The 13,844-nt window shown below is 34.7% G+C and overlaps 1 protein-coding gene across 1 annotated transcript in view; it reads right to left on the bottom strand.

The window, feature by feature from the left end:
* The window catches only part of LOC123703729 (tyrosine-protein kinase-like otk), a 53,415-nt gene that overhangs the window by 9,685 nt on the left and 29,886 nt on the right, over nt 1-13,844 (bottom strand). The window contains exons 3-5 of the mRNA XM_045651827.1: nt 1,616-1,681; nt 1,056-1,171; nt 102-252 (exon numbers count right to left, since the gene is read on the bottom strand). Of these exons, the coding sequence (XP_045507783.1) occupies nt 102-252; nt 1,056-1,171; nt 1,616-1,681 (333 nt within the window). The remainder of the gene's footprint in view (nt 1-101; nt 253-1,055; nt 1,172-1,615; nt 1,682-13,844) is intronic.

Below are 13,844 nucleotides of genomic sequence, written 5' to 3'. Positions count from 1 at the left end.
ATTGTTTTCTATAAACTTCTTGTCTCAATTTTTTTCTTTATTTATTTTCTAGATTCCGCTGTGAGCGTGCCGTTCGATGACGTCACTCCATACATACATACCAACAACATCCACACTGATCTTGGCCACAATAGACTTCTCGCCATCCACCGCCTTGCAAGTGTACTGTCCCGCGTGTTCCCGCTTCGCTTCCGCTATGAGGAGCGTGCCGTTCGATGACGTCACGCCTTCGGGAAGCGCGTCTGAGTCGTTCTGGAATTGATTATTTTTCAAGTTTATCTCCTGCTTCTTTCTTTTTTTTCTACTACTGATTCAGATTTTTTGATGAGCATAAGTTGCTTTGTTGGTTAAGGCATTTTCTTGAATTTCATGAACAATGTTGTTAGTATGTTTATATTATTAACTAGCTTTCCGCCCGAGGCTTCGTCCGCGTTTTCAAAGAAAAACCCGCATAGTTCCCGTTCCCGTGGGATTTTCGGGTTAAACCTATCCTTCTGTGTTAATCCAATGTACCCTCTATATGTGTGCTAAATTTCATAGTAATCGGTTCAGTAGTATTTGCGTGAAAGAGTAACAAACACATACACACATCGTCACAAACTTTCACTTTTATAATATTAGGAGGATGGTATTTCAGGTAGGTATGAAAGATCGTAAGTCGGTTGTTAAACTCTTTAATCTTTTGTCCTCTTCTTTGCGCTTTTAAATTTAAACGCATTTAAACATTTATTTTATTCATTAACTTTAGGCGTGTTGTTATAAGATTCTAATCCATACTAATATTATAAATGTGAAAGTAACTCTGTCTGTCTGTTGCTCAATCACGCCTAAACTACTGAACCAATTTGCATGATATTTTGTATGGAGATATTTTGATACCCGAGAAAGGACATAAGCTACTTTACATTGCGAAATATGTACCACGGGCGAAGCCGGGGCGGACCGCTAGTGGACTATAATTTTACTTCTGCGGTCTGCCATTTCTCATATTGTTTTTGGAGTATTCCTTGATGTATACAGATGTTTTTTTATAATAAGTAGCTTAGTTTTCTTACCAAAAACCATTGTACCGTGGGAGCGACACCACCAGCCACCTTACAGTGTATCTTGCCGACTCCGTTTAGCTCTAATTTCTTGTTATATGGCGCTGGTTCGAAGTGAAGCTCTCCATCTGATGATGGAATAAAGCAATTACATCTATACTTAATATTATAAAGCTGAAGAGCTTGGTTTGAACGCGCTAATCTCGGGAACTACTGGTCCGATTTGTTTTATGTTTGTTGAAGTGAAACTTCTTTATCGGGGTTGGAAAAAAAAATAAGTGTAACATTTTTTCGATACGCGTGACATTTTTCCGTTACGCGCCACCTTTTTCTTATCCCTACCACGCGTGATTCGACGTATTTCTGTTTAGTTGCATATAGTAAATTATTTTTTGAAAAATAAGGGCAAAAAGAAGTTTCACTTCTTACGTGTGTTCACTAGTACAAAAAATGTTACACTCGATAAAGAAGTTTCACTTCAATAATTTTATCTTCAATGATATTATCGACAAAGTAGGCTTTTTAATAGTGGAAAATACAAGTATACAGAAGAAAACATAAATTTAACATACCAGTAGCCGCGCGATGTCTTCTCGTCTTATGAGCATGTATCTTGTGCGCACAATGATGAGCTGCATCTGGAAAAACGGAAATATAACCTGTTTAATTTCATATCTATGCTTTATACTAATTAGAAAGCTTTGTTTGTTTGGTTGAACGCGTTAATCTCAGGAACTACGGATCCGATTTGAAAAATGATTTCAGTGTTTGATAGCCCATTTATCGAGGAAGGCTATAGGCTATATACCATCACGCTAAGGCCAATAGGAGAGTTGCAAGGGGGGTAAAACAACGGGGCCCAGCGTACAACATATTATGTCTTCAAGAGGAGAGTGAACAGGTACATTTATTTATTTATTTATAACACTTTATTGCACAAACAAAAATTAGGACAAAATAACATTAAAATACAAAAGAAAGGCATAGTTTGTACAAGAGGCGGCCTTCTAGAAGCAGCAATCTCTACCAAGCAACCTGATGGGAAAGGAAATGTATGAAGTTAATGGGACATATTCTAGGGAAACGCGCTCTATCTAATAATCTAGGCTACATCTCAGCTTACCATCAGGCGAGATTGTGGCCAAGCGCTCCCCTATTGTAAAATGAACAAAAAAGAAGTTGAAGAGTTTCAAAGAATTTATATCAGGTTCAGGTATCATCACTAAAGGTTCGATTTTTGTATTTCATAGCTTAGCATCAATAAAAAATATTGCAGGTACGGGAAAAATACCTATTTCTTTTGAATAAATAAATAAATATTTCGGGACAATTTTCACATACAGCACGATCTGATCCCATACTAAGCTTTCGCTTGTGTTATGGAAATCAGATGGCTGATAAACATACATATATAATTTTAAATAAATACTTATATAGATAATTAACACCCAGACACAGAGCAAACATCTATGTTCATCACACAAATATTTGCCCCGGGTGGGAATCGAACCCACGACCAGTGACTTGGAATGCAGGGTCACTACCAAGTTACCAACCAAGCCAACCGGCCAGTTATTTTGAAGATGAATTTGCGTCGGTCGTGCTTTAGGTAGTCTAAAGATGATATACACATTTAAAAATTGATTATAGTGTTTCATCAATAAAATTGAAGCGGAGCGACACAACAAAATAATATATTCCTAGACATGTACATTATCATACAAGTTCCGTTCTAGACAATCTTGGGAACGAAAAAACTACCTCGCAAGTTTCAATAAAACAAATACCAAAATAGACCCAGTACACATGGACAAACGGTTAAACAACCGGCCAGTGTAAACCGGGCCTAATGTAATTGATAAACATACCTACACTGTCGGTGATTTCAAAGGATCTATTCTTGGAGTGAAGATCTTCTTTTATCTTTACTTAAAGAAACTTGCTGCTCCCGGTTTCGGCTGGTGAGGATCGATTTTAACCGATTGTGTTGTCGAGGGTTATGTTTTGAAGTGAAACTTTGAGAGTAAAATTTCAGGGTCGTGTCATAGCAATACCGTTACGTCATGGAGTAAGGCGACGATTTTGGTATCTTTGAATTCTTCTGCGCTTCGAAAACTGTTAAAACTGTGGTCACCGGTATCCAATTTTTACTACGTCATCATCATCATCAGCTTATATTAGTTTCAAATACCTGGGTCACTTCTAATAATAATAGCTATAACAAGGTACCAGGACCGTACTGTACTCTGAACGAAGCTATATATCACTATACTCTTTAAAACTACGCAACGCATTTTGAGGCGGTTTTTTTAATAGATAGATTGATTCAAGAGGAAGGTTTTAGTACCTATATAATTTATCAGGTTTTAGACAAAGCGGGCGAAGCCGCGGGCGGTAAGCTAGTATATGTATTATAAAATATAGGTAGCTATATCTATGCTATACCTTATGCATAAGGATGGACAAAGTTATATAAATCTTCAGTTTAGTCTCTCATGGCTAACTTAATAACAAAGTGTGAATGCTGATATGAGCGCGATAGCTGAACACAAACAGATGCGGTTCGGCGGCTAGCTCAAAGGGCTCCCAGTGAGTGAGCACACGTCTTGTTTTTGTGGGACATATAAAATTATAATTAAGTAGCTGTCCCAGCAAATGTTGTTCTGCCTTACTCTTATCATTTAGGAGTATGAAAAATAGATGTCCGATTCTCAGACCTAAAAAATTTCATAAGAATTGGTTAAGTCGTTTCATAGGAGCGTAACTTTAAACAACGCGACATGATAATTTCATATATTAGAAGATACACACATGACGTATGCAGTACACATAGAGTCAATCAACATTCATAATTTTGTTTTATATTGTGGTATAGGTACACTCTTTCGTATAATTGGAAATGATAACGTACCTATATAATGGTTGTTTGCTTATCACATAAATTGAAATCACTACATAGTATAAAACAAAGTCGCTTTCTCTGACCCTCTGTCCCTATGTATGCTTAAATCTTAAATTTTGATGCGGATTTTTTAATAGATAGAGTGATTCATGAGGAAGGCTTTAGTATATAATTTATTAGGTTTTAGACAAAGCGGACGAAGCCGCGGGCGGGTCGCTAGTTAAATATAAACTGTTGAAAACTGTTTATTGAAATTGTGCAATTGTGATAATCGCGTATTAAATTCATGAAAGTATTCACTTTAAATTCATTGTCCTATACATTCATTTTAAATGGATAGGATAGTGTTTTCTTGAGTCAATTACGTAAACCATTACGTGTGCGTTACTAGAATTATTTTCTACCTAAACGTTCATGACAATTTTGTAGTTCTGAACAAAGTTGTATGAACTGCTTATTAAATTGCTGCTTAAAAATAGCGGTAAGAGCTAGCGCGCAAGAGCAACTTTTGTCTCCGCAACCATTCTCTCTCTCCCATCAACTCTATGGGCTAGTAAGAAAGTGCGCGCACGTAGCGACACAACTTCCTATAGAGTTGATGGGAAAGACAAAATAGTTGCGGAGACAAAAGTTGCTCTTGCGCACTATCTCTAACGCCACAGCAGCTTCAATTCTCCATTTCGACTGTTTTTGCATGCCAACAATCATTCACAATAAAATATTGTTGTATAACAAACTAAAAATCTACCATCATACAAATACAGTATAAAACTATTGCATAAATACAATTCACTGTATAAAAAAACGTTGCTTATTCCACGCCATTGTTATCCACAATAAACAAACAATGAATTAATCTCACAATTGCGATGTTAACATGAGATTCTATTATAGTGGAAGGCATTTTTCTTGAATAGAAGTTTCCGTAAAGGTTAGTTACTAGGGCACATTGTGCCGGGGTCTAGGCTCCAACAATGGTGCAATTAACGACCCCAGTGTAGCCGGGAGCTAGTTAACTGTCGCATATTTTTATTCAGTTAACGGTGTATGAGTTTTTTCTTATTGGTGTTATATTTTTTAATGCTAGCATCTTTGGGTTTGCCTAGTTTGGATATGAAATGATTGATCTATTATTAAGGACTGTGCTTATGAATACCTATGTCAAAAGACATTGAAATTAATTTGGGATTTTTACGATTAAAGAACAGTAAACATAATTTTAATTTTAGATGCTAGCGACCCTGGGTTTGTCTTGATTGGATAGGGCATGACTGATTATTTAGGACTGATGATTTTCCTATATAAAAAGTAATTTATATTCATTCGGGATTTTTTGTACCCTTAAGAAATATTAACATATTGAATAAGTTTTCCAAAACATCTTATGATGAGGCAAGTGTGATAGGCAATCAGTGGATGATCAACGATTAGAAATTATTAAAGTGTGTTCTAAAATATTAAAAAAAAAATTAACTCATGGACACCCCACAAGAAACAGACCTGGCAAATATCAGCCAGTATCGAACCCACGACCGTCAATTATCACCCGATCACTGCTTAATCAGACAAATATTTTTGTTCCCCCACTTCTAGCTTTTAACTTCTTCTGAGGAAATTTTTTTTTATAAAAGAACGGGTAAACTGGTAGGTTGCCTGATAGCGAGCGATCACCACCACCCATGAGCCTTCAAAAGATTCCAAGTGAAAGTGTTGCCGGCCTTTTAAGAATGCGGGAGGTTAAAAAGATTTTGTAGGAAGAAAGGTGGAATGCCTCCATCAAAAAGGAAGGATCCTCGATTGTCCACCCGGTAAGGCCCCAATGAATGATGTCGGAACGTTTTATGGGTGCATATGCTCTGTAGCGAAAATATTTCGCTTGCGAGATCTATCATATGCACTGATAAAAAGCCCAATAATACTTTAAAAAAAAAAACAGTCCCAAAAAGTCCCACATAGTGCTTAACTTATATACACCCTACACGCCTGGTAAACATCAGTCAGTATCGAACCCACGACCGTCAATTATCACCCTATCACTGCTCAGTCGACGAGAGACAGACAAATATTTGTGTTTCGACCGCTTCTAGCTTTTAGAGAGGTTAAAAGTTCGTTTGTATGTTTGTCTGTAGCGTAGAAACTGTGAAAAGTGTATTTATCCATTGATTTTTTACAAATTGATATCTCACAGAAATATGAATTACGTAAAACTTGTTATAATTTAGCTTATAAAAAATTTGGCTACAAAATGTTTCAAAAAGCCCTTTGAAAACGTGAATAAAACTTAAAAGTATGTTATTTATTTACCGGAGCTTTTGGTAAAGATATAAAAAAAAAATGTGATTCAATAGAAATGTATATATGAATATGAATCAGAATTTGCATATTTGCTACTCTATAGTCTATCACATAAAAACTACTGACCAATGTTATATTATACCGAAAATGTTTAGTATAATCGAATCGAAGTTGTTGGATTGAAATTTGAAATGGTTGGCTTCGAGCATTTGTCTTGAGACTTGCATGGTACACACGTTCGTACTTGCTCGAGATCGAGCAAGTTTATCGAGCATGTGCGTCCGTGTGTACCCACTATTACACACTAAGGAAGTGCGATAGGATAATCTTTATTATTTATAACAAAATTTGGTCCTATATAAACAAAATATGTTTTCTTATTGATAAAGGATATTAAAAATGGGTCAATAAATATTATCAAAGCAGAATATAAATTTGGATAGCATGGTTATTGACTGCCGCATACATAAAGTTCCAAGCTACCAAACCAATTTACTAGGTATTTCTTCGCGACTATCTACCTATCTGTTCGTGATAAACCCGCAAAAACTGCACCAATTTTCATTCAGTTTTCACTTAGGAATAGCGTTGTACTTGAGGATTTTGTACCTATCTATATAAAAAGTTGTAGAAGACGTGGTCGAAGCCGCAGGCGGAAAGCTAGTTAATAATAAGTCATACATGCTCTGCTTTTTCAGTGCCGTTCAAAAACCACTTATTAAAATAACTATGATCATTATAACAGTTTCTACAGAGCCATAGAGAAACATAAATTTCCAGTCGCAAAATGTGAATAAAGTTTATTAAGTTTATTAGTAGGTCGTTTATTCAATAAACGACCTACTAATAAACTTAATTTATTAAGTTTTGTATGTGAAAATATATAAAATAACTTATTTAATTACAGGTATATAAACTCTTTAGAATTTAAAATGATAATAAATTTAAAACAGTATGATATCTATAATAAACCTTTTAATTGGTAAGTACCTACACATAATGAAACAAAAAATTATATGCACTACATTAAGCTATTCATAACATTTGTCAATGAAAATTTTAATAACATAGACATGTGATAATTATATTATTTCCCCTTTAATTTAACTTTTACTTTAACACGATGACAGAAAATTGTTTACAAATTTAATTAAAAAAATATAAAAAAAATGTGTGCGTGTACTAGAGTACACACGTAAGAAGTGAAACTTAGGGATAAGAAAAAGATGGCGCGTAACGCAAAAATGTCACGCCTATAGCGTAACGCAAAAACGTCACGCCTACGGCGTAACGCAAAAATGTCACGCCTACAGCGTAACGCAAAAATGTTACACAAAATTTTTGTCCAACCCCGATAAAGAAGTTTCACTTCAAAAATGTGTGCTCGTACTAGACGTGTACACACGTAAGAAGTAAAACTTACTTATGACCTTATTTTTCAAAAAATAATTTACTATATGCAACTTTACAGAAATACGTCGAATCACGCGTGGTAGGGATAAGAAAAAGATGGCGCGTAACGGAAAAATGTCACGCGTAACGAAAAAATGTTACACTACATTTTTTTTAGATAGGGAGGCGAAGAGGGGAATTTTCTGCAATACTCGAGCGTGGCAGTTTAAGATATGAGAGATACCTTAGACCTAATAGAACAAACTTTTTCACTATTTAGCTCTATATGTAGTGACGCGCGCCTAGGATAAACGATCAGATTAGTAAAAAAAAATCGATAGTCTGAAATACTCGAGCGCGTCAGATTAAGATATTGGGGGTTGATTTTAGTGTTTTAAGACTAAATTTAATTAATCTGACCATAAGTCCTTGACGCCGCGCCGCCGAGTTATAGGGTCGCGAACTTGTAAAAAAAAAACGTTAACCCGGCATTCTCGAGCGCAATTTTTTTTTTTTTATTTTGAAGAATATAATCTAAAACTTACTAAAAACACAAAATCTGCCGGTTTCCGCATGACCGGAAGTCTGGAGGAGCCATTTCGTCTTCCGAAAAACGCGTTGCAGCATATAAGTCGCGAACTTTACTTTTTCAAAAAAAAAAAGTTTAAATAAACAAAAAAGGTAATTTTATTTTACAAAAAAAGGTCTCTTTTCATTTTTGTCCAAAGTTTAATTTTTTTTTACTTGAAGCATCATAAAAACTCAAACTCCCGGTTTTTTGAGTATATCTCGAAAACTGAGGGTGGTAAGAAAAATTGATATGAAATAACGATGATTAAAAAAAAGAAACCCACAAACCTTTTTCGGTCAGATTAAGAGAACCCACCAACATTTTTATCAGATTAAGAAAATATGCTTTCAGGATACCTAGATAAACCTCCCCTATGAAAATCTGACGCGCTCGAGTATTTCAAAAGGACTTTTTTTTTCTGCATTTTCAAAAATTCATCGTAACTTATCGTCATGCCGTAATCGTCAGTTTTTTTAAGGGGAGGTTTCTTGGGGCCTAATTAACACCCCTTCCGAAAATCTGACGCGCTCGAGTAAATTTTTTTTTTGTGCATTTTTGACGAATTTATATGCCTAGCCCCACCACGCAAACCGGCAGATTAGTATACCGTTGTTATCAGAGGCACTTGGGGCATACGTAGTATGAATATCTGGCGCGCTCGAGAATGCCCAAGTAACTGTTTTTTTTTACATTTTTGAAAATCCGTACACGCCAAACCCACCGCTAAAATGGTTTTTACCATAGAAGCTTTTCTTTTCGAAATTATTTTCTCTTTCGATTTTGATAAGTCTCGACGACGCCGTTGAATTACGCCATTTAGCTACCTCGCCTCCCTATCTATTTCAACCCCGATAAAGAACTTTCACTTCAATAATACATTTTTCAACATGTGGATTTATTATTATCTTTTTGTTTCCACACTGCATTTATACAAGGATTACGTAGTATTTCAGCTGCAGTTTTAAATATTGAATGAATGAATTTGAAATAATCAATACTAATCAATTTAAACGTATAAATCTGCTTAAAACCGAAAACTAGATCCTATAAAAAACCTTGTATAGGTAACTTCCTTTATTTTAAAATCTACAATGCAATTTTAAACATTTGCATATTGCTAAAGACCTGACAAGTCACGAAAAACATTCCTTTGGCTTCTAGCGCCACGCGGCGACTTACAGTACTAAATAATGGCGGCGTTGCCATGGTGACGCGGTCGTAAAATTTTATGGCGCGCAACCCCCTAGTGAAATTCGCTTTGGAACCGTTACGTCTAGCTATTTTATTAGATTAGAGTGTTACTTGAGATTTCAAATATTTGACTTGATACTGTTAGCGTCCAATGGATATATAGGAAAATCGTAACTTTTGGTACCTACTACCGTATGAAAAAATCATACCTTGTTGAAGGTTACTCTTCAATACACTCCAGCATAGATGCCGTTGTACAGAGTAAATTATTCTAACATTAAATTTTAACAATTACAATATTAATTACAAAAAATAATTTCGAGGTTATTAGCCTCCAATTACAATTACATATACTTATTACGACATATTCTCAAAATTCCCTTGATGCATTAAAAAAAACTTAATTTTTTTCAAACACTGTGACATGGCATTTCATATACATACAGATATTACAAATCACAAGAAAGCATTTCTCAGAACGAAGAACCCTGGATGCCTTAGAATCAATTAAAATACCATTGCATAAGTATTGGCAAAGCTAACCGGTCTGGATGACCATCGTTATCTTTTACTTACATCTTGCTAAGAACTGTTGAGAACTCTTCAAAATCTTTGTCAACGGTTTATTTGACTTTTTATAGAAATAACAATGTAATGTATTTGTATGGATTGATTATCAATGCACTTGGTGTAATGAAAGATCTTACATTTTTTTGATTTTTCAATTAGGTACACTAATACAATACTAGTTTATGGTGTAATTACATTATACTGCTTTCGTTTATTTTTTTACAAGCAAACCCGTAGATTTTTAGTTCATTATGTAAATCATATTACCCTGGTTATATATACGTATACCTTTACCCGAGGGAAATAACTCCCTAGTTGTAACTATAGCGTGCTTCGAACTATAAATGAAAATAAGCCGTTAAATTTTTTACGACTGCACTAATTAAGAGCTTAAACAATAAAGCAGTGCGATTAAGGGCTCCAATTCTGTCAAAATGACACTTGAATCAGGGTTGTCAGTTGCGGGAAATTGTTTAGAAACAAACTCCCCTATTGTGGTTACAAAAAAAAAAACAGAGAAGCAATCACCATCCGTACGTAGTGTTGGAATAAAATATGTTTATATGTTATAATTAAATCGAAGAATCTTTCGTTTCTCAATGCATGCGTAAAATCAAACAAAGATCTGAAAATGCATTTTCTGTTTAATCTTTTTAGCCTGGTTGGAAGATGTAATACGACATCAAGTTATTTTATTCACCGGTGAAGAACAATGTTTTTGGTCGCCACTTCCGATAATATAATTATGTACATAACAGACAAATTGAAGATTACAATTCGTTTTTATGCGCATACTTCAATTTCCAACCTTTGAACCCGTTTACTTTAGATCGACTTTCAGATGCCGTAATAACTAAGCAATCACTCTATCACGGACTATTTTGATCGATCTGATATGCTTCATCACTACACCACCACTGTTCATCATCACTTAAAACCCAACACTGACAGCCCTGATGTTAAGGGCCGAGGGGTTCGGGGGTTTAATTATCAGCTTTAATTAAGGATTTGGCTATTGTCCCTGCGAACTATAGTAGCAGTCACTTGGTGTAATGGAAGATCTTACGATTTGGCAGCCATTTTATATAACGCCGATTTGTAGCGAGTGTGAAGGGCTCTTAATGTAAATTAAACCTTTTTGTTAGCTATACTGTCAATGTTCTATAGTTATGATGTAAGTTATTACTTACATCATAACTATAGAACATTGACAGTATATATAGTGATATTTCACTACATAGTCCTTTCTCTGTCCCTATTTCCCTATGTCCCTTTGTATGCTTAAATCTTTAAAACTACGCAACGGATTTTGATGCGGTTTTTTTTAATAGATAGAGTGATTCAAGAGGAAGGTTTTAGTATATAACTAATTAGGTTTTAGACAAAGTGGGCGAAGCCGCAGGCGGTAAGCTAGTTGTAAATCTTCTTATATATAAAATTCTCGTGTCACAATGTTAGTCTGCATACTCCTCCGAAACGGCTGGACCGATTCTCATGAAATTTTCTGTGCATATCGGGTAAGTCTGAGAATCGGCCAACATCTATTTTTCATATTTACCACGGGCGAAGCCGGGGCGGACCGCTAGTATAATATATTACTTGACCCGGTCAACGTTGTTCTGCCACGAAACCATCAGTACATAATATATAAATAATTAAATAGTTAACCAATCCTCACATGTATACCTACCGTAGTCCGTATACGTTAAAAAATATAAATAGAAACTAAAATAGCTACGAAATAATCATTTCAAATAACAAAAATCATATTCAAAATTCAAATCTCTTCATCGTTTCCAGAGGAACAACGCCACTCACAAACAAACGTATCATTTCAAATCTACTTTCATCAAGCAAAATTCGTCAAGTTAATAAAACAAAATAAACAAGTGCAGTCACGTGCACATCTAGTATATAAAATGGCAAAGATTAATTTGAAGTCAGACGGTAGCAATATTAGTTTCGTGATGGGAATGCCTCTGTCTGCCTTGCCTCTGAGATGAACGTCAATATAGCTGATACGATATAAATGTATCCGTTTTGTAGGTATAGGGAGACGGTATGACAAAGTCAAAGATGTCTTGTAATAGTGGAGGTTTAATATCAAATTTTTGAACATAAAGTTTTAAAATTTTAAGTCGATTGAAAATGTTACCGTTTATTTATGCCATACGAAAGATTGTAAAGAATCTAGATTATTTATATAAATGCGCATTACGCATGTGGCATCGCATTAATATAAATGACTGGCTAAATGTGTTAATACAGTACATAAACTACATCACTATTCACTGCCAAATATAGTCAAAATTTGTTCAGTGTTTTTCCAGTGAAAGAATACATACCTACCTATCAAAAACCCATCCTCACACACTTTCGCATTTTCAATATTATAAGAGCCAGGAAGTAGGATACCTACCTACTCAACTAAATTATAAGACAAATGAGTAATGACCATAAACCTAACACCAGATAAACTTAATGACAACTTCATTACAATTATAATGTAATAATTAAGTATGGGGGAAGGTATGTACCTACTTACAAAACTGTCATACTAAAACTTTCTACACATATAACAATACAATAAAACAAAAACAAACTCCGTACCACGTGTCAACCGAGGGGGCTATTAAGATAAACATAAGACACCCGAATTGAGGGTAGTTGCACATTTCAGTCACGCGCCGACCTAAATACGGCGCGCAGTCGCTTTACGAGTTTAGTATACTGTTTTTCTCTTTTTGTATTTCGATAAAGTTGTATATTGTATTGTGAGTATATTACTTTGTATTTTGATTTTACAATTGAAATTAAAACCATTTTCTTAATAAATTAAAATTTTGCAATTTGCTAGATTTGATAATGTCTTTTAATATTTTGTCTAATTAGTACCTTATATACTAGAAGGTTATATAACTTATATTCATAATTCATTTAAAACTTTTTTTTTGCACGGATAATATAAATTCTAAATAGTGAAAGAATTTTTAAATAGGAAAATCAGAAGATTGATTATGTATAGATACAATGTACATATTAAAGTACTTCTAAATATAATAGAGATCAATATGATGAAATAATAGAGCCTTTACCTATAATAGTACGTTTACGCAGCGGTATATACAAACACAAGAAACATTAAAAAAACTCAAATTTAAACAGAATTCTCACTCGTCTCTAACAAGAGAATTACGTCACACGTACGCAGAAACTGTTTAAATTACTCATGAAAAATGTATGTAACAACACCATGTCATTATGTAAATACATACTGTAATTGTGTTTCAGCTGTGACTCGTTTGTCGCTCGACATTATGTCGCATGCGATATTAATGTCGCATGCGATACAAACTCGAGCGGTTTGTAAATTATCCCCCAGCTCAAAGTTATGTTTCGATGCGGTCGGTAATAACTTAGCGATAACTTTGTAACCGTGAACTGCGAAGCTGTTCAACTTGCCTGTGCTTATGTTGTTGACTTGATAGCTTACGGCATTCAGAACGAACAACGTATCAACTAGTAAAACTAGTAAGTTAGGTATAATTGTTTAATAAAATGTAATACGGTCTAGTTATAACTTATAAGACATTGTTATACATACATACGTATAAAACAAAATGTGCAAATAAAACAATCATAAATTAAAAAGGTACTCCATCTTTATATTTAGGTTGGTAACAATATAAAAATTAAAAAAATAATGTTTATCTGTAAGTAGGTAATGTCACATAATCGCAAACTATGCATTTTATCATGTGATGATCATCAGCAAAGTGCCCACGAAAGTTGGTTCACCAATCTTCAACAGTGTACGTAGGTACCTAACACAGGGAAAGCCGGGGTACACAGCTAGTATTCTACAATACAAACAAACTCT

The sequence above is a fragment of the Colias croceus genome, chromosome 27, assembly GCF_905220415.1.
Source record: "Colias croceus chromosome 27, ilColCroc2.1".
In the NCBI taxonomy this organism is placed as follows: domain Eukaryota; kingdom Metazoa; phylum Arthropoda; class Insecta; order Lepidoptera; family Pieridae; genus Colias; species Colias croceus.
The sequence above is the reverse complement of the archived record's forward strand: the minus strand, read 5'-3'. Positions and strand labels throughout refer to the sequence as shown.